At 40.4% G+C, this 22,131-nt stretch overlaps 1 protein-coding gene across 4 annotated transcripts; it reads right to left on the bottom strand.

Moving 5' to 3' along the window:
* Nucleotides 1-1,535: 1,535 nt before the first annotated feature.
* On the bottom strand, nucleotides 1,536-22,090 carry dennd2c (DENN/MADD domain containing 2C). Of its 4 annotated transcripts, none has more exons than XM_025902002.1 (20): nucleotides 20,813-22,090; nucleotides 18,240-18,350; nucleotides 17,051-18,144; nucleotides 15,056-15,168; nucleotides 14,443-14,522; nucleotides 14,113-14,265; nucleotides 13,070-13,148; nucleotides 12,782-12,829; nucleotides 12,047-12,231; nucleotides 11,522-11,631; nucleotides 10,823-10,892; nucleotides 9,622-9,699; nucleotides 9,080-9,220; nucleotides 7,939-8,087; nucleotides 4,938-5,115; nucleotides 4,677-4,718; nucleotides 3,932-4,040; nucleotides 3,282-3,524; nucleotides 2,375-2,461; nucleotides 1,536-2,299 (listed from the first exon to the last, which is right to left on the bottom strand). In XM_025902002.1, the coding sequence occupies exons 3-20, from the start codon at nucleotides 17,938-17,940 to the stop codon at nucleotides 2,268-2,270; spliced, it is 2,787 nt and encodes a 928-aa protein (XP_025757787.1). In that variant the 5' UTR covers nucleotides 17,941-18,144; nucleotides 18,240-18,350; nucleotides 20,813-22,090; the 3' UTR covers nucleotides 1,536-2,267. The 4 variants fall into 4 exon arrangements, with proteins under 4 accessions (XP_025757787.1, XP_013129185.1, XP_013129182.1 ...); XM_013273731.3 differs by lacking the exon at nucleotides 18,240-18,350 and having other exon boundaries at nucleotides 17,051-17,366; nucleotides 17,466-18,144; XM_013273728.3 differs by lacking the exon at nucleotides 18,240-18,350.
* Between the last annotated feature and the right edge of the window lie 41 nt (nucleotides 22,091-22,131).

Genomic DNA, 22,131 nt, shown 5'->3' with positions numbered 1-22,131 from the left:
TATATATGTTGCATTATAATGCAAAGAGTTTAGACGATCACATTTCAAATTAAATACGCAATTGTATCCCGGTGCTATTTTTTTGTAAACATGAAAATATCTTTGCAGATCAATTTTATATTCATTGGCTCTGATTTTGAGTTGCTGGAAGTAGATCACTGGAACGTGCAGATACGAACAAATATTCAAAAGTAGGTTACAGTCAAGTGAAAGGAAACAGTTTATCTCTGAACAGTAGATGTAGGCAGATTAAAAACAATGTGTAAATGTGCCTGTAGGACATTCCAAGACTGGTGATTTTTGTTTGCTATTGTCCATAAATTCCATGGGAAAACGGCAGCAACGTGTTTCTCTGTATTTTCCCCTGAACGCTGAATCTCAATGTTCTTACTGACTATTAAGTAAATATTTAAATAAGAAATGCCTCGAGTAACCTGCATATTTATGTAAATGGTGCGTTGCTTGGAGCCCTTGCAACACCTTAAATCCTTGACAAGTTTATCACACAACTATGTGACACTGTGTAGCATTTATCTACAAACTGCACAACTCAAACGAGTGCAATGTAATCATACTATATATAGTTTTAATAATCTGAATGCATGACAATACACGTTATTATAATAATAGCTGTAATCTTTCACATCAGGTGTCTTGCTGGGCAATTTTTGCACATTTATCTGAAATATGGAAAATATTTAAACTCTTGATGAACTAATAACAGCCACGTTACACTTGACACTTTCGTTGCTGTTAGGCTTTATGTTGGAGCTTAGAGCAGAAAGACGTGGAGACAGCGCCCCCATATGGTCATAATCCGGATGTACTTGTTATTGTTCGCCACGAAAACGTCACGTGATTTCATTCACCTGACGACTGCCTCTTAGGCCACGTGTATCACTCCAGCAAACTCGTCTAACCCTGCGTTATATTTCTATAAAACCAGAAGAATGTTATTCGTCTGTTTTGAGTTTAGGCTCGTAATCAGTGTGAATTTGATATATAGTGAGTGAATTTAGGTCAAAGGAGCAAATATTTTACATGATAAGAAAAAAAATACAGAGCAGAGTAATGTGTAAAGAACAGATTCTAAAAATCTATGTGCTTTGACTATATGTAATGTAGTTCCTAGAAAAGCAAGGCCCCTTATTTGAAATAAGGACAGTTGCCCTGTTAAATCAATTGTCTGACAACCTTAAATAAAACGTTTGCATAAAGACACTACAAAGACTAGATAATACTAGAATTACAATTTCCATATGTAAATAGTCTTTTCCTGTATAAACAGGGCATTTTGTTATTTCACATCAACCAATCACATCCTGCTTTTTTCCCTTCCTGATCTATTTGAATAACCTACATAAACTAAAAATAATCTCACTATACTCACATTTTGAAGCAGACAACCTATGTTAAGATAAAAAAAATAAAGAAAAATAATGGCTTGAAAGTGGTCTGTTATAGAGGGTTAAGATAGAACCCAAAGCTTTGTGTATAATAAACAACTGAGCATTAAACAGTCTTTGAAGCTTACATTTAAAAAGTATGATAAGTCATGCTTTAATACAAAAATATTCCAAATACTGTACACTTGTTCTGAACATGTGCAAAATGTCAAAATATATTTACAATTCCAGTAAACAGAATGAAAACCAAGAATAAAAAAAAAGTATAACGACCAATTGATCAGACTGAGTTTGAACCTAGAAAAACTGAGATGTTCTCTTAGAGATATTAATCCCAAAATGAAGGAACAACAGAGACACAGCATCCAAGTGACAGGAATGCAACAATGAGAATGTTATTTACACGCAAGTATGAGAAACAAAAGACCCACCAGGCTGGATCCATGCACACAAACTGAAAATGTAAAGTACTTGATTGAAATGCAAGATTGATGCGATTCAAATGTTAGTAGAGTTCCAAGTAAACAAGTTTCTGTGTAAATGGACATAGTGGTTATAACCACACGCTCAAAGATACAACAGTCGATTCTAAGGTCCTCAAAAGAATTTGTAAAATTTAAAAAACAAAACAATATCCCAGACACACTTTTCCAGTTTTCTCCCAGTAAGAAATGGACTGGTCTCAAACTTGAGTTCATGGTTATAACATGAGTCTGCTCCTCCACATCAAGTCTTCTTTGTCCCTTTCACCCTCTGACAGAAGACTCTTTCACAGGCACGGTCATTTCTCAGACCAGGAGCAACAAGAGTTCTGTTTTTAATCACAAAGTCTTGCTTTTACAGAGATGTTGGCCTTTTTTTTCATTTAATTTGCAGGAGCTTCATCTTGTTTCCTAAAAGCAGAAGAGGAACAATTAAGTGATGAACACTAACCTTTTAAAATGAACATTTAACAAAGTGACACTTACCCAGTCCTTTAAGAAATTTGTTCACACCACTTGGCTCAGGCTCAGGGTGTGAATCCAGATACTCGGCCACTCTGGTTTCAAAGAGACCTGTGGGAAAGATGGAAAGGCAGGAGCAGAAAAAAAGGATTAGACAGTCATCACATGCTACAGCTCATTAGCACAGACCAGATGTCTAAAAATGTGGAAACACAGGCAGATAAGTGCATTATTTCCATCACACTGATAAAGATGTACATGCTCATGGTCTCTTTTACACGCAGCATCGAAGTTTGTCTCACCTTATTTTTCACTTAGACCGTATCAAACGTGCGTATGCACTGTTTGAATTTATGTGTGTGGTCTGCACATCTTTATAAATAGCATTGAGTGGGAAAAGGCTTATGCATACTTTTTGTCCGTTTATACGCCCAGCCCCTAGTGCTTGCATGCAGGGAAAATTGTTTTCACTCAGTTTTAGGCTCGCTTGTTGTGACTCATTTAATTTAATGCATATGTCTGCTTTAATATGATTCAACACTGCTATTTATCCATTTACCGGTTATGTGGAAACATCTGACTTGTTTATTTGAACTTTTATGCAACATCTTGCAGGATGATGCTTTATATTCTTCACATTCATCTGTACCACCAAGATGTACAACGCTGGCTACGTTTCACAGTGTAGCTGGATGAATTCTAACTTCGGTTTTGCTTTTGTATTTTGCTGTTTATTGGCACAGCTCTGCAGTTATTATGTTAAAAGGTAAAGCCTCCGAAGCAATGAAATCTAAATCGAGCACAGTTCCAGCTGGCATGAGTGTCTCCTGCTGCCTCATGATTTAGTTTGACCTATTTTTTTCAGAACTCTAACAGTGCCTGGAAACAAAATATTCCCAAACAGAAAAAATATAACATATAAAAAAATGACCTCTTCCTCCTCCCTTGCGCAGCTCCTTGTCCTGAATGAAACCAGCAAACATCTGGGTGTCCATGAAGAGCTGCAGGAACTGGCGGACTCCCCGAGAGGGATGAGATTTGCGGAAACTGTCCCGCTGGAGCTCCTTGTTGCCATTGGGGGACTCGACCATGTGGAGAGGATAGTGTCCCACTAGCTCCACGAACAATCGCACAAACGCCTCCGACACCAAGGAGCTCAAATCAATTTGCTGGTCTGAATGATTAAATAAGGAAAATGTTAGCACAGCAGTAAGGTTAGTACTTAACGAAATGCTACAAGCCTATGATTACATGAAAAAAAAAAAAAAAGAACAACAACAAGGGGTCATCAACACAGATCTGGTTATAGATTTGTAATCACACAATTGGAACTAATGAGCAGAAAACAGAATGTGCATTGATCTGCAGTAGTTTTGGCTTGCTGTGCTGCTGACATTTGCAGCTCATTTCTGCACAGCCAGATTTAGCTGGCTGAACAAAAGGACACGCTGATAGTGCTATGATGAAAACTGATGCCAGCAAATATTCTTCTCATTGTCACTTTAAAAATGGAACTTCATCTTGTGATACAGAGACTGTTTTGTAGATAAATCTTGTGTTCTTCGTGTCTGTTCCACCAACCTCCACACGTGTTTCCATTTTCTTCTCTTAGAATATCTTCCCTCTCCTCCAGGATCTGCTGCAGCGCCGCCTGCAGTTTACTGGGCAGAATGCAGTCCTCATCGCCCAGCTGTCACACATCACAAGAAGGGTCAACAGTCAATCCGTCATATTGTCTCACAGTTAATATCTATAGTAGCCTCAATATAAAAACATCAAATGTCACTCGTGTTTTCCCATTTTTGCTGTGACAAATTTACAAAATAATCATATTTGGTGCTTTGATCAGATTGTTTTTTTATACACCAGATTTAAAACCCAAGACCCAGTGTTAAACTTTAAAGGCACTCTGTACTGGGAAATGTAGCCATTTACTGTTTAATGTGCAAGAATGCAATAGGCCAAAGGAGCAGAATGCCTCCAGCCCACACTGTGTAAGTCAAAGATTTTTTAGCCCTTTATTCATAAATTCAAACTGAATGGAGGGATGTTTCTAGAATTACTCATTATGTGTATACTAATATAATGAGCACAGCCACACAAAAGTCTATCAATGACTGAAAAGACTTACTGTTAACTGACAAAATTGCAGCACTGAATCAGCCTTAATGTTTTGATTGTGACAGGACTATGCTCTGGGCTTACATCCCATGTAGTTTGTCACTCTCAAAATATTCAGCATGCCACCAAGGGACAAGTGTAGGCAAAGCCATCTTTTTGACTGAGACCACACCTATCATTCCCATTATACGTTGTGTGTACACACCTGAATGACAAACTTGTTTGCACACAGATCCACTATGAGCACCTGGGAAGACAGCAAGAAGAAGAATTGACAGTTACTAACTGTAAGACTTGACAATTTTGTAATAAGAGTTATATAAAGGTCCAGTGAGTCTGAGTTACAGTGTGCTGCTGCACAGTGGAAGCAACAGCATGTGTGGAGTGAATATACAGCTATTAAACCATTACACAGACAGGACTGTCTTTTTAAACCTCTAATTATTTCAAAATTATTTTTACAGACCTCTTCAATGGGAAGCTCCAGCACCTGTGGCAGGCAGGGTGCCAGCACCCCAATGAGGAATGGGGTGGGGGAACAGCTGATGTCCAGCATGCTGGCTGGTAACACAGGCACGAAGGTGTGCTGCCAAGTAAACGGGTAGAGCAGCGCCAAGGCTGCATGGCCGCAGCGTGACAGCACACTGCAGTGAAGAGATTAGATGAGAGATGAGGTTTAACAAAACACTATTCATGCAGTTCCCACACAGATCATATGACACTGAGATATCAATCATGGCTCCCTAAAGATAGAGGATGGCCACATGTATTATTTTCCACCAAACACTCACAATAAACTGTAAGAGCTTTCAGCAAAACGCCTTAAGTATCAAAGGATTCTCTCAAAATGCAACAGATCCATGTTAATCCTCTTAGTTCAGCAGTTACTACTACTCCTGCTGACACGCCTTGTCCCTTTACTGAAAGTTGCATGCGTGCTGTGAAAATCCTCCTCCGCTTTCATCTGGTTGCTCAACTTCTACAGCTAACATTTTCTTGTCACGGTTTTGCCAAAGACCCTTTTTATTCCAAGCATGGCTGTTCTGTAGCCACACTAAGATATTCAATCTTTAAAAGGTGAATCGCTAATTTACCAGCCCACACACATTTTCAGCTGATCTTAGCAAAAAGCCAAGTTTCAAATAAAGCCTCAGCTCTGCCTCAGCCCTGCTCCCATCCTCATCCTCACCTGGTTCCTGCACCGCTCCACTCACTGTAACGGAGCACGATGTCAGACGTGTGCTCCTAGCAGTGAACCCCAGGAAGGCGGCCGGTCCAGACGGAGTACCTGGCAAGGTACTAAGAGCATGCGCACACCAGCTCACCCTCATCTTCACCAGACTCTTCAACCTCTCACTGGATCAGGCAGCCATCCCATCCTGTCTAAAATCAGCCACAATCATCCCAGTGCCGAAGAAGTCTCCCATCTCCAGCCTGAATGATTACCGCCCTGTGGCCCTCACCCCGTAATCATGAAACGCTTTGAGAGACTAGTCCTTCAGCACATCAAGGATTACCTCCCCCCAGAATTCGACCCCCACCAGTTTGCATACCGCGCAAACAGATCTACAGAAGACGCCATCGCCACAGCCCTCCACGCTGTGCTGAGTCACCTAGAGCAGCGGCAGAGCTACGTCCGAATGCTCGTCGTGGACTACAGCTCAGCCTTTAATACAATCATCCCGGACATCCTCATCACCAAACTGGTCACTCTTGGCCTCCCTCCTCTCACATGTGCCTGGATAAAGGACTTTCTCACAAACCGGCCCCAGACTGTAAGACTCGGCCCTCATCTCTCCTCCACTCGCACACTGAGCACCGGCTCCCCACAGGGCTGTGTGCTGAGCCCCCTCCTGTATTCTCTCTACACCCACGACTGCAGTTCGACCCACAACAACACTCTCATCATCAAGTTTGCTGATGACACCACGGTAGTCGGACTCATCTCGAAGGGAGACGAGGCAGACTACAGAGAGGAAGTCCTGAAGCTGGCAGCATGGTGTTCAGAAAACAACCTGACACTGAACACTAAGAAAACCAAAGAGCTCATTGTTGACTTCAGGAGACACAGCACTGACTTAGCCCCCCTTTACATCAACGGGGAGTGTGTGGAGAGGGTCCACACCTTCCAGTTCCTTGGTGTCCTCATCTCTGCTGACATCTCCTGGACAGAAAACATCTCAGCGGTCGTCAAGAAGGCCCAACAGCGGCTGCACTTCCTGAGAGTCCTCAGGAAGTACAAGCTGAACTCCAACCTGCTGCTGACCTTCTACCGCTCGTCCATTGAGAGCCTGCTAACCTACTGCATCACGGTATGGTACGGCAGCTGCACCAAGGCGGATAGAGTGAGGCTTCAGAGTGTGGTCAAGACAGCACAAAAGATCATCGGCTGCCCTCTCCCCTCCCTGATGGACATTTATTCCTCCCGCTGCCTCAGCAGAGCAGCAAACATTATCAAGGACAGCTCCCACCCTGGCTTCAACATGTTCAGCCTGCTTCCCTCAGGAAAACGCTACAGGTGCATCAGCACAAAAACCCACAGACTCAAAAACAGTTTCTTCCCCAAAGCCATAACCACCCTGAACTCACACATGCACCGATAACACAGCCCCCCACTTCCCACTTCCTCTATGGACCACCACGGTGCAATACCAATTCTATGTGCAATAACCCAACTGTATATACACAACACTATTTATTACATATTACTTTTCAGAACTGTACCCCCCCCCCCCCAGCATGTTTGCACTGAGTAGGAGATGCTCTGTATCTCATTGTACAACTGTATAGTGACAATAAGGGCATTCTATTCTATTCTATTGAAATTTTTTTTTTTAATTTTTCATGGACATTTACTCACCATCTACATTTAATAACTTTCTAATTACCATCAGTCACTTTTAGAGCACTGCAGTAATTGCTTGCCATGCTATTAGAACCTTTTAATTAGTCATTTAGTGTATGTGATCTTTTGATTTTTCTTAATTGATTTTAGACTGTGTCACTTTCTCTAATGTGGCAGTCTCTATTTTTTAAGCTCAGTGTAACAAGCAGCTCACAGATGTTACTTGAATGACGTAAAACACAGTTAATTTCACCATGTGCAATGTGTTATTTGTACCCAGTGTTAGCATTTCTATATTACTATTTGGTTATTTAGTCACAGTAAAAGTGAGTTATGGTAACTGGATCAAAGAAACACATTGGTGCAGTAATATAACTCTGCACTAAGGTTGTACACATACCAGTCATAGGTATGGCTACTTTGTGTGAACAAAGGCCAAACCAATGTTGGACAGAAATCTGTGTTACATCCTGTATGACCTAATGCTGTCAACTGTTGAAACAGATGCTCAGCTTTAACAGGAACTGCTGCAAGTTTGACATAACACTGCAACCTTACAAAGGCATTATAGCCATCAATGTCTGACGGGTCCTGCTGTGAGATGCGTGGTACTACATCATACCTGAGTTTGTCAGCGACAAAGATGACCCTCCTCTCGAGCAGAAGGGAGGCGAAAACCTGCAGGAGTTTTGCGACACTGAGACATTCCAGCAGACTGTCAAAGTCCACATGCTCCAGTCTGGAGTCCACAGGTCGGCATAAAGTCAGTTCCTTGCAAGAGAGCACACAAAGTCAGGCTAAATATAACTTGTAGTTGTTGACAGTGTGTCTGAATGGCTGAAGCGTTTATGCAAAACTAAGCTTTTTAGGATGCTGGATATCCATGTTAATGTTGTTCGACCTTTTAACTATCCGCCAGATCACCGGAGACTTGTGAATGATTAGAGCCAGGGGTTTTGTTCTGTTCTGGCCACATGTCAAATAAACACAATTCCAGAAACTAGAGGTTGTTTTTCTTTTTTTAAAGAATGAAATCTGATATGTACATTTCAGCCTTGTAATTCTTCCGATATAAGTTTTTCCATGTGGGTATGCCAAACAAAAACATAAAAAGCACCTGGGGAGATAGGTGTGTTTTTTGTCCTGACTCTCTCCCCTCATCTCCAACTGGTTACGGCAGATGGCCGCCCCACCCTGAGCCACGTTCTGCCTGAGGTTTCTTCCTGTTAAAAGGGGTTTTTTTTCTTCCCACTGTTGCCAGATGCTTGCTCACAGGGGGTAATATCATTATTGGGTTTTTTTCTCCATTATTGTAGGATCTTCACCTTACACTATAAAGCACATTGAGGCAACTGTTATGATTTTGCTATATAAGTAAAACGGTGTTGAAATGGACTGAATATGATGCTGAGCTCTTGAATTTTGAGAGGTTATAGTCAATGGTCAAATGATAGCTGGGGACTTTAGATATACGTTTTAAATCTGGGACTTTCAAATGTAAGGCTTTGACTTTGCCACACTTCCTGAGTTTTACTGGGAAGGATCATTACTTTGCATATTTTGACTCTGTAAAACAGCAGTGATCAAACAGTTTACTGTCAGTGTTTAAAAACACACATAGATGTTCCAGCATGGCTGAGATAGCGAGCGCTATTGTTTTCACAAGTGCCCTAAAATTTTGAGTCATTCTGAGTTTGCAGAAGGGAGTGGCTAGAAGGAACAAAACTACTAATTAACATTTCCTCTTTTGGTTTCAGGCTTACCTCACTCCCAGCGCCTGGGAGGAAGCTCTTAACGGTAACTGTGCGTCCAGGGGCTGGAAAAGGAGCTTCCATCACAGTACGCATAAAAGGGTACACGAGAGCCGGAGATATTTCTCTGCGCCTCTCCACCTCTTCCAGAATCTGGTCAGACAAAGCCAGATCAATCATTTTAACTCTGGAAGAAACTACTTTTGAATAAAATCTTGACAATAAAACAGAAGCCAGATATAGCTTTGCATGCAGATGGGGTTTTCCTTCAGAGCACACTACTGGTTGTTAATTTCCCTCAGGCCAGCTGAAGGATGGATGAGACACAGTTACATGCATATGATTTCTTTTTGGGAAAAAAACCCACACCCAATGACTCCTCAGGATTATCTTCTAGTGCACCCTCATCCTATCCTTAAACATGCAGTTTTAAGGCAGCGGGTTTTACAATCTTCAGGGGATTAGCACTAAACTATAGTCGATCCAGCTCTTTTCATCTCGCAGTAAAAAGTTCTATCAGCAGAAATATGTGTGCACATGTGTTGTGTCTTTACCTTTGCAAAAAGATTGAAACAGCCCAGCTTGCTGACCATACAGTGCACCTCAGGAAGTCTCTTCCCCTTTCCACTGGGCTTAAAGAGACAGTTTCAAATATTAAAAAGGAAGAAACAGGGATGTCATTACAACACCAGTAAACATGGCATATCTCTCTCACTCTCTAAAATGGCAGGAGTAGAAAATCCTAAAAGTCTTTAAGTCTCTATCCATGTTTTTGATAGTGGCAATCAGTTTTTTCCCCATGTCCACTTCATTAGATGTAACATCCAATATTGAAACTATAAAAAAACTGAAAAATCTGTAAAAACTGTGCTTGCACAATAAAATTTAAGTAGAATGTCAATGACACAAAGCTCATCTGGATCAGGATCCATCACAATCCACAGAATATAGGCCATAAAAATGACCCATGAGATGATCACTTGGTGTAAGATGGATTAAATCCTATAGAGATTCTTTGTAATCGTGACTGGACCGTTTTGTTGTTATGAAAAGCAGTCATATGAAGCTATTCTCTAACTGCAAATTGAAGATTTCTAAGTGCAGGAAAGCTGGGCGCCACAAGTAATCTGAGCACAGAATTTTATGCTTTGGGGATTTACAGCAGACACTTTGCAATGGTTTCCGCCATGTTACAAACACAATTACTGGATTAATCAAGAAAATAACCTGCAGGTTAATGAAGTGAAATTGAAATAGATGTTAATGACACAGTATCTGAAGCAGCGTCTGGAGAAACAGCAAACTGAAAAGGGCTCTCTAAGTTGTGCGAGTTGAGGAAAACAAAATGTAAAACTCTCCACATTAGATGTGGCCTAGATCTGTCTGTACTACCCAACAACAAAGTTTTAACGCAGACATCTTAACAAGACAACCGCAGTACTTTAACAGTAAAAAAAAAAAAAAGCAAAAAAAAAGCACAACACTTGTCATAATTTCAACATACAAAACTGAACCCTTCTCAGACTGAGGGAAAGGGAACATGATGAAATTCTTCTTGCTCTCTGTCATTAATACAGAAGTGGTTTATGGTCTGTGACTCACATCTCCTAAGAGATATTGAGTAAGCACAGGGCAAGCTGCCATATCATGACACACACACACACACACACACACACACACACACACGCACACGCACGCACGCACACGCACACGAGTCAGTGATTAAAACACAAATCAAAACACATAAATACTCACCAGGATCTTACGGCAGTAACAAAACCAGCGGCTGCCATCTTCTCCAGTCAGGACAAAGGAAAACGTCTCACTGTCAACGCAAACACAGGAAATGCTATTTATCTGAGGTAATTTAACCATGATGTTCCTTGTATACAAATTGGTGGGGAAAAGAGCTGGCTTGATATGAATGTTTTCATTATAATTCATTATAATTAATTAAACAGGAAAAACACTACACTAAATAAAGACAGAAAATATTTACATGTACATATTTGTCGTCCGGTAGTTTGTACTGGTACAGATACATATTTTAGAGGCAGCAAGGGAGTGCAAGTTCTGAGCATAACCCTCATTACAACAATGAACTGCACATAGACACAAAATGCATAGCCAATTCCCTTAGCACTCCGATTTAATTAGATCAGACAAAACTTTAATCATCCCTGTGGGGAATTTAAGCTATTGCAACAGCGATTTATGGGTTACAACTAATAGCTGGAGATATTAATAGAAAAAGAGGAAATGGGGTAATAAACATGGCATAAACAAGAACGCTGAACAATACAAAGTCAACAAAAGGATTCCAACACAAAGGAAATAAAAGGAAGATGAAGAAATAATAGTCTCATGTTACCATTACATCACTAGCTTAGCTTTGCTGTGACACAGCATACATCAGGCATGGTGTTAAAACGTTGTTGTTGTGTTTAAGCTGACCTAGGCATCTGTGCAGAAGGTTTCCAGTCCTGAGAATCAGGGAAGCAGAACCTTGGGATCACCTTCAGCTGATCCTCAGCTTCTTTGGAAAGGCGGGACGACTTCTCAAACTGAAAGAGAAACACTCCAGGCTAGTAAAGGGCAAGTTGATTCCCAGAGATCCAATAAGATCATTTAATTGCATCATCATTTTAAAAAAAATATATATTTTCCTTTTTTTTTTTAAATCAACAAACATACATAGTTTCAAGAATATGGTCAAATGCACCTAAAGAGATCATTCTTTCATATTCCAGGGAGAAAATGCAAATATATACCCAAATGTGGAAAAACACAGAGTCCTTCTAAGAAGGCTTATATCAGCCTGGGAAATTCCCCTTATTCAAATTCTCAAAAGGATTTTTTGTTATGTACAATGAGAATCCCTTAATATCACCAAACAAGATTACAACTTAGCCGTGAAATTGTCACAAATGACATCAATTCATGTAATATGAACAAAGGACAGTTGTGCAGACTGCTAACCATTTTGGGGAACTGTTGTGTAATTTCAGGGGAGTAGGTGTTTTCTTGGGAGCTTTTTCTTAGTGACACCACCACGAAGATCTGGAAAAGCTGCTGCTGCTGCATCTGGATCAGGTCTCTCTCCAGGGTGCGGTAGCCTGGTCGACGTTTCAATGTAGACTGGATGTAAACTGATCTCCTGGAGCCTGTTTGACACCACACAGTGACACAATACAGTCATGTTTATCCTGGGAAAAATCCCAACCAGCACAGAGAAGCAATAAAAGGTCTTCTTAATGTCTATACAATGTAAAACTGTAGCTATAACATTGACTACTTTAAGGCTGCTCAAGGATGACCTATCATGCTAATTTCTAACTCTGCTTTTTTGTTCTTCGACTCTACTACAGCTTTGCATGATTTGCATGATTCACACTAAATAAAGAATCCTTTTTATCTTATGCTGAGCCTTGGTTCAACCTCTTATTTCATTCACTGTCTGAAACAAGCTGTTTTAGCTGCATCTTTCTAATGAATGGATTATCGCTTATTTAAAACTTTGGAGATGTTTGGTGTGACCATTTAACACTGTAACACTATACAGTATATGATGTTTTTATCTTTTCCTTTCACCGCAGCACTGGATTTATACTTTCATTTTTATGAACTAATACTATTTACTCCATATAAAATTATCTACCTGTAAACTTTACCCAGAATTAGCATAAAGTGACAGATTCTGTGCGTTCGTTATACCTTTGGTGCCGTCCTCAGGGTCGCTCTCAGTCCCGCTGGTCTCCTCTGCTTATATAAATTGGAGGAGGAGGGATAGATTAGTGAGAAGCAGAGGAATGGGGAAAACTTGACAGGCCATAATCAGATGCAGACAGCAAGTCTTTGTTTCATAATTTCATTTCATTGCCGACTGCGACTGGCCTTATGTGTATCATCAAAAGATGGGTATTTCCACCAAGAGGCTCAGCTTAATCTTGATGTGTTGATGTGGGTGACATGTGGATCTGCGACTATGTGTTTGTGTCTCACCTCGCACGGTGACTCCTTGGTTCTTCACTCTCTTCCTCCCTCGCTTGTCATCAAAGATAGTCTCGATTTTGTTGACATACTATGTAGTAGAAGCACAGGTGCTTGTCAGCCCCATAATTTTAGAGCCATTGCAGAATCCTGATTACAGGGAATTATGATATATAGCCACTAACAGCTACTAAGTACATAATTATATTACAGATTTTTAGCATTTTTTTCTTCTTTTTTTAAAACCCATGCCCTTGTTGTTCTTCCTAAAAGAACATAGTTGGATGGTTGATAGTGAAAACACATGCACGAAGCTTAAACTTTGTTTTTAAAAGAAGCGCTGCCAATTGAGGAAAAACTCGTATTGGCAATGACGAGTAACATGCTTTACTAACCATAACAGCATTGTTTTGAAGCAGAACAACACATAACAACGGTGTTATTGTCAAGATTTAAATGTGCATTTTTAATATATTCAAAGAGTTCCCTAAAGCTGTTTGTCTAAAATATTTAAGAATACACAACTCACTCAATGTTTGATTATTACTACAGTTTCAGATATTCATTTTACACTATTTAAAAGTTACATAATGGAAAACAAGGTCTCTTCCTAAAAACCACCTAAAAATCAACATGACTGGCTTTTCCAAACTAGCTCAAACTCACGGTACTTGGGTCACGTTGGGTTTTTTAAGCCATAACCTCTTTTATTTATAAGTATATTTAAAGAAATGCTTTTTTCCCCTTTTACCTTGTCAGTAAAGTCTGTCCCTGTCCAAAACCTTTCCACAGCCATGGGTTAGATGTTTGTATTTCTCTTCTGTCTGAATTTACACAAAGCGTTTACACATACTGCTCCAACACTATCTGTTACTTTCAGCATCAGCTTCTTCCTGTTCAACAAGTAACCGCCTCCTTTTCTGTCCTACGTAAAACATGAATCATCATTCAGCAGAAGATATTCCACTCTGTCAGTCACAGGACACATGCAAATGGGCACAAAAATGCTGTCAGCCAGCCATAGTATCAAAGTTCAATGGTATGTGCAAATGTACCTGGGGCATCCTGTGTATTTTTTGAGTGCTTCCACGCCGTGGTGCAGCTGGTTTGGGAGTGTCTGCAATGGTTGAAGATTTGGACACAGCTTGGAACATCTTCCTGTCCACTTTACTAGCATAGCTGTTCAATGTTTGGGGTTTAGAAGGCAACTGGAACAAAAGAAGTACCAAGTTAATGCTCAGTTTCAGCTAATTACTTGGTATCAAACTACAATAACTCCTTCTTCCTTTGTTTCTCAGGTTGACACATTTGTTACATTGATGCATAACTAATAAAAATACTCCTGTACTATTAAAGGGAGACATACATGGAATATTATCCATTACCTTTGGGAGAGGCCTTGCAATAGGGAGACACATGGGAGATAGCTTGACATCCTCATAGGGGTTATCTCTGGTCATATCACCTGAGGGCAAAATAGAGTGATGGGAAGGATTAGACAGCATGCCTGGACATCTTCAAGACATAGAAGCAACTGAGACAGCCTAAATCCACTGAAACTACAACAAATTGTTTAAAATGCATGGTAGCACCTATCTACCAAGTGCTGTGAAATACTGAATTTGTGACATTGCAATACAAAAGCTATTATTACACACTTGTATCAAACAGCTAGGCCACATTTACAGACGCTACATATTGTGAATGGGTGTTATGTCTGATCCCACTAGTCATGTTTTCCCATCTTGAACATAAGGAATAATTCCAGTAACTGTAGGAAATCTGTGGGAAATCAGGAAAAGGAAACTTCATCAGTTGAGCTGCTGTACGACAATAAGCCAAATCCTAAACTGAGAATACTGAAATTTACATCAACCTAGTGACAGGTACCAAGGAGTCTTTATGATTTGCTGTCTTTGTATTTGTGCTAATAGCCAGATAAATCAGAAGCTCTGGAAGTTCACTCAAAATCAGCTGCACATTGGTAGTGGGACTTACAGACGATGTCCTCGTAAATATTGTCATCAGAGTAGGCATGGTAAAGGGCATCATCTGCCCGAGGGCCTTGCTCTGCCGTCAGACGTGCTGCATCCTCATACTCAAAGGACTTCCTGTGACAGGGAGAGAAGTGATGGCAGTGAGAAAGGCTGTTGACCTAAAGATAACCAGTACACTGTTCACTCTATTGTTGTATGTTTAGCCAATTCCCCACAACAAAATGCCTTGTTGATATCAAACCCAGCACAACATGGAGATAGCGCAGGGAGAGAGAGAATAATCATCATGGAAGGAAATGACTGAGCACATGATAGAGAAGTTGCAATATGGTAACAGTTTTTCTGTGTCACAGACAGTACAGAAATATGGAAATGGCCAGTCTGGCTGAGTGCAGAAACTGAAACTGCTATGTTACTAAAGTTGATGTGATAAAATACCTGGCCAGGTGCAGATACTTCATAATGTGCAAGCATAAATTAAAGCTTCCTCTGAAGATGTCAAACAAGAAGCCTTGTGCTGTCTGTGTGCAGACATGACAGCAAGACTCCGTATCAAGCTACTGGCATAAACCGAAAAGGTTGATTACATTGCCTACAATACATAACAACAAAAATATTGCACAATTAGTAGTTTGTGAAACTCTGTTTTACAGTCTATGAAAAAATAGATCCATGCATATCCTGTCCTGTGCTCTGTGAATCTTGCAGAGGGGAAACAGACTTTCTCTACCTACATGTGAAAAAATAACAATTAAAACTTTTTATTTACAAGCAAACCTTCTTTGAAAGGCTACCTAATGATAAAGGCACTGCAATCAATGACACCTACACCTATCTATGTTTGTATGTTTATATTTCAACAATAGAGCAATAAATATACCCTGTTATTCATAACACTGCCAAATGTATGAAATTAGAATTAATGGATCCAGATTAGAAGCCAATAATTAGAACCTCTTCAATAAAACGACATATGGCCCAAGTATCAAGTTCTCTTTTCTACTCAAGTATATTTTACCATTATACACTGTCTAAAAACCTCTTTCAAGTCTTCAAAATGCCTGAGTCTATAATTAATAATTTACACTGCATTTATTATAAACATCTGCCAGTTTTCTATGACTGGCCAATCCAGGAAATTCAGCCAGTAGAGCCTTTGATGCAATAAAAGGTCTTCAGAAACAAAAATTCTATTACAGGATCAGCAGGTACAGCACCAGTCAAAAGTAAGCACATCCAAAGTGTTGACTGGTATTGTAATCATTTCAAATGCTGGTGTCAAAGTGCGTAGTTCTACTTTCAGGAAGACAGCACAGATTTCACCAGTTTCAGATGGAATGGCCAAGTCAGATTTGAATAATACTGAAACATTGTGCATGCAGGATAAGCCACACATAACTTCAGGTATTTTACATGATAACAAATCGTCAGCAAGTTATATTAGTTTCTAGGGCCAAATGGTGTACTTGCTTTATCTGTAGAGAAGTAAAATCTATTTATTTTTATATTTTGTTGAAACCATTGATCACTCTTGTTCTTTACCATCTTTGTCTGTATGTACCGTATGAAAAAGGATTAAATGTTTGCTCTTTATGTGTCAAAAGCAATGGTTTTCACAGGACTACAGATAATATAAGCATGTGACACAGTTTAGTCTTGTTTTACTCGGCCTTAAAAATAATGAAAGAGGGACTGTGTGTGTGCCCGACGAAGATGACCCTGGACCCATGGCTGCTCAGGAACTAGGCCATTTCTAGACAATAGACGACAATGCTGCCAGATATCATGTGACATCACACCAGGACCCCAGCCAGCAATCAGACTCTGACAGTACCCTCCCCACCCCAAAACTGCTCTAAATATACTGTAACTGTTCAGTAAACCTTTCTACTATAGTTCATATCAAAGAAAGTGCTGCAACAGTTCCATTCCACTTTACTTTTTAACAAGTACACTCTGTGATTATTTCTGCTTTTCTTTTTGTGCACTTACTGACCTGTTCTTTTTATGTCTTGAAAGTCCTTCACTCTTTGCAACTGGACACGGAGGAGGTGGGAAGTTGGGTGGTTGAGCTACCCTCCTGGTTCTCGTGTTGGAGTGACTGTTATGAGAGGACCCTCTGTCCCATTGTACCATGTACCCTGTGTTGTTACTGTTCTTGGTTCCCCGATACTGGAATGTCCGCTGAGGTTTGGGAGGGGGGTTAGCTTCACCTGATGATCCTCTGCCTTTCTCCCAGAGCAGTCTGTTTCCCTCAAGCTTCCGCCAGAAACCCCGGGAAGTGTAGAAGTTACCAGCAGGCATGTTGTCTTCTAAATCATCAGTTGACAGAGGTAGAGGTTTAAAAACTACTTCAGCATCCAAGATACGACCCATTTTTTGGTCACCGTTGGCAGTAATGATTCGTTTACCTGTAGCCTCCACTTTGGGAGATGCAAGTATTTGCATTGAAAATGTTTTATTTCCTGGCGACGTGGCTAAGAATTCACTGGAACCACTACACACCGGTTCTGACTTCCTGCCACCCACACTGTGTCCAGCCTGTGCTGGGGATTCCTGAAAATCAAATTCTGAGTTCTTTCTTTTTGAGACGTCGGCTTTTGCATGAAGACCGCCTCTCCAGCTCTCGTTCGGACAACCGTTGCCTAGGAGATCTCCAGACAGAGTCCGAGATACAGTCGGAGGATGTACTTTCACTCCAGTGTCATGGCCACTGCTCTGCTGACTGCGACCTTCCCACTGGGAGATCTTCTCCTTGATGTTAATGACTTGCTTGTGAGAAGGTATCCTCAATGGTGGCCGTCCTTGCTTGGCTGTGGGAGCCTCATTCTGCAGCACAACCTCACCGACCCCACGTCTGGCCTGCTCCGCTCTTAGAGCCAGCATATTGTGTCAGCTCATTGCGAGTCCTCCATAGGTAAATGTATCAAGTATTTCCCCACAACGGACAGAATGTACTTATTGATAATTATCCATAAACTGTCATCAAAATGAAAAGAGACACAAAGTTTATTGTTGCTTCCGTTCTGTCTTCATCTCTTGTGTGGTGGCAGAGGATCGTTTTCCTCTTGTCTCATTTTATAAAACAACCTAAAAAGAAGACAACAGACTAAAATTACTCATCAGTACAATTAAAACACATCCAAAGAGCACAGTGCACACTGTAGGACCAGAGAAACACAAACCCCAAGGGAAAACTTTCTTCTGAAACAGCATGCATCCAAAGGTGAAGGCAAGGAAAGGGAGGAGGTCAGCAAGAGCATACTCATGTGAATGCTGGTTTCTAAAAAGTAAACCTAGTCAAAAAAAAGAGAGAAAAAGATGGTAACTGGAAAAGGTTACCTGCCACCTGTAGTACAGCAAATCAAATGCACCTCATTTGAAAGGCTGTCTTTAAATGGTGTGGGGGAAGAGCGTCTATGCGATTTCAAGAAGCGTTTGAGACACGGAAAAACACATGAATCTCATTTCTTGCATAAAGAGCCAATGACAATTGATGATGGGGAGCATTTTAACCCCACCTATCCACACGTGGTCGAGCTCTGGATTAGGCATTCCTCACGTGGTTTAACTATTTATCAGACACAAAAAATAAAAAGATATAAGACAACATGTTCTAAATAACTGAGGCCTTTGCTATATGCACTTTAAACTAAAAATCACATGTTGTCAAACATGCACAGATTTGATGTCTGTGATTGTTTTGCAATGCACTCAGTCTGTTTTATATCTCCTGAGCCGGCATCAACATGGTTGCTGAAGGCTCTTGCTCCTGCTTCGCTGGAACCAAACTATTTGGACACGTTGCACATGAGGATCAAGAAGGGGAGACATGGTAAAATTCCACAGCATAGTTCATGATGACTATGAGCTGCATTCCTGCAGATGGAGAGGAGGAGGGTCAGTAAATAGATTCAGCTACAGACAGTCGGACAGTCACTCAGTCTTGCAAATGACGCCTTTGTCTGCGTTTGACCCAAATCAAACGTATGTTTGTAGTGGAATGCTGCTCCATCATAGCCAGACCATGCAATGACAATGCAGCTCCCGAACTGACCCACTTGCACTTATTCGTCTGTGTGCGGTATGTAGTACAGGAAGACATGAGTTGCGTTTCCTGAGCTGCAGGAAGAAGGATCAGCAGTGTCCATAATTATGGTGCAGAAAGATTTGCACCCAACCACAGGTTTAAGCTATGTTTAGATCATCTATATTCAAACATTGACTTGGAAATACAAGAAATCCAGAAATATATCAGCCACTGGCCACTTACAGTAACACTGTGAAACATATCAAAATGGGAGCTTCCCTCTTTTCCATGGTATTCAGTTAAAATCAAATATTACTCCCGAAGCAGTGAACTGTACATTGTTGTGTAGCAAAGCCAGGGGGAAAGTCAAAATAAATATTTTAATGAGGCATTCAGCTCTACAGAGTAGCATCCCGGCATTATTTTAGTGAAACTCACTGAGTCATCCATGTAGAAACTAGACAGGGGACACACAAAGCTTGGAGAACCCAGTCATCAGTTGGCAACTAAATTAAACCTAATTGCAGCTTCAAAACCGCCACAACACGCCCTGCAGAGACGTGTGGCATGACATGACATGTTGGAGGTGAGGTATTGTACAACTGTAGTTTATCACCAGCAGTGGCAGTCGGGAGTATAATAAAAGAAAAATGCAGGTTTGCTTTACGCCAACATAAAAGGACAGAGCAAGATAAAGTGCCTTAAAACGACTGATCCTTCAGCAGTCAGCAGGGCACAGAGGCGTTCATTTCCACATCTCCAGTGAGGGAGTGACAGACAAACAGCTTTCATGAGGTGTTTTGTGTCAAGTTGTTGCTGCTAGTTGTGCCGAAACAGTCCAGATCCTCTCATAAACACAGACTGAGGCAGATAAACAATCCAAACATCATTACTTCACAATACCACAGTGATAACACCTTGAGTGGCATATTAATATCAAAGAGGCTTTCTCTTGTCAGTTATCAATTAACCAAGTTGATTTTCCTACATCTGTTGCAAAACAGACAAATGATTTTCATAAAGCATTTTACAGCCTTTATGTACAGAGACCTTTGGGAGCTCTGTGACCTGAATTGCCTCCATATTTTCTGTTATGAATGGTTACTATGTCCAGATAAACAGAGATAAACTGCAGATTAGCTGGAATGCATGCGGACTGAGTGAAAGGAAACTAGGCTCATGTTTTTCTTTTTAAAAACCTGTAAAAATAAATAAATAATAAAAAAAATGTCACCCCGCCCTTGCAAAGAACTGAAACTTGGAAACTTAACGGACTCGTTATAGTGAAACCTGTTAAACCGCCGGCTGGAACAGCAATACAGGCATAACGTTTTAGTCACCAGTGAAATCGAACAGTGTAATAAACGAAAAGAAGAAAAATAATAAAAATAATTTACTGGATGCATGCCGAGTTGAAGAAAGGGATTTACTGAACCAGAAAAAGTATTGATACTGACATTAAAACGTGATTATAGCTATAGGTAATACTGCCAGTTTAAACTTGCCATAGTTTCAGTGGCGTTTGGTGTTGACTTCTCACCATATGAAGAAAGCACAAGGATTGGAGAAGTGTGGGAGAGCTATAAATTTTACGCCCAGCTATTAGCTAACGATGAAATTGAAATCTTTAGCCAGCGTTTTCTTAAAGAAAGTGGCAGATAAGCTGTGAAGTAAGTGTGAAGACAGAAAACAAAGATGGGTAGATATGATAGATGCCATACTACTTACCAAAGTAAAAGCAGGACTCATGTTCTTTCCTCGTTTTCCCGGCGATAAAATAAAAACCGCATATAAAATCCGAGTGTGCTCGGTCTCATCGTTCAATCTGGAAAGGTCTCAATAACGTTAAAAAAAAATGCTACCGTTGTTCAAAAGAAGCAGCCTACAGACTGGTAAACTTAACTTATGAGTAAAACAAAACTTTATGAGGTGAAAAAACGTACCGCTTATACTAATATCTAAACACAGCATGAACAACAACCACAAAGAAAGTGGCCACAGAGGAGAAAAAAGCTGCTAAAGCAGAACACTCCTCGCCCTGTCTTTGGACAATTAGCGTTAAGTCAGCCTGAAAAATACGATTTCCGCTTGTAACTTTCAAAATAAAAGCGATAACGCTTCACAGAGTGTCGTTTCCCCCAATTTATAAGCTGTTCATCGAACTTTCTGGGTGAAAAAAAATTATTTTGGTATGTTCAATTTTTTATGTTGTCCATTTTGTATTTTTATGTGTCCCTTATAAAACGTAAATATTGTAAAGGTAAATGTATTTTAGTCAACTGCAATTGTATGTTTGCTGGAGTCAGTTATTCCGGTGTCCAACAAGACCACCGGGATATCGACATCATAACACATGCCACTGAGTTTTGGGAGCAAAAAAAGTATCTGAAATGATTTCAAATAATAAAGGAACAGGCAGCATTTACATGCATTATCCATCACACCATTATATATGACAGCACTGCTGGAAGTGGTTAACAAAAGAAACTGTGTTGGGGGGTTGTAGTGCAACATTTCTGTCTTGTTTACAATAAAAATAGTTTTCCGTGCTTTTATTTGACTTCCAGTTTCCCTCATGCTGTTTCTGTCGAGCTTGACGCGCTGACTGTGAGAAAGTTTGCCTGAAGCCTCCAAGAGAGACGACGTCATCACATCAACTCTTGCAGCTGTCAACACTGAACAAATACTGCTGTCTTTAAGTGTCCTGGGAAATCTAGAGACTGGGTTAGGAGCTCCACCTGTGTGATCGCACAACTTAATAAACATAACTGGGTGTTTAATTTATGACGTTTGTGATGTGGAGCTTTAGCCTCTCTAACGTAATTGTGAACTTTAGACCAGACTTTAGACCTTGTCTCAAACTTGATCTTGGCAACATGATTAAATGTGAACTCGGTTCATTTAGGTTAGAACAAATGCTGACTTTCTCATCGTTGTCATCTCATGTTTTGACTTTCTATAGCCTTAACAAAGGTAATTTTGCTGTTAAACGTAAAATAAACAAGGTAAACAGCTTTCAAGAAATGTCTTAAGGCAACACAGCATGA

This window comes from Oreochromis niloticus, linkage group LG20, assembly GCF_001858045.2.
Source record: "Oreochromis niloticus isolate F11D_XX linkage group LG20, O_niloticus_UMD_NMBU, whole genome shotgun sequence".
NCBI lineage: Eukaryota > Metazoa > Chordata > Actinopteri > Cichliformes > Cichlidae > Oreochromis > Oreochromis niloticus.
This window is presented reverse-complemented; position numbering and strand designations above follow the sequence as displayed.

Coding starts and splice junctions, on each gene's coding strand:
- dennd2c (XM_025902002.1), bottom strand. CDS start 17,940: ATGCTGGCTCTAAGAGCGGAGCAGGCCAGACGTGGGGTCGGTGAGGTT. Junction 10,893..11,521: donor CCTTCTGCACAGATGCCTAG/GTCAGCTTAAAC, acceptor TTGCGTTGACAG/TGAGACGTTTTCCTTTGTCC. Junction 9,221..9,621: donor GTTTCAATCTTTTTGCAAAG/GTAAAGACACAA, acceptor TTGTCTGACCAG/ATTCTGGAAGAGGTGGAGAG.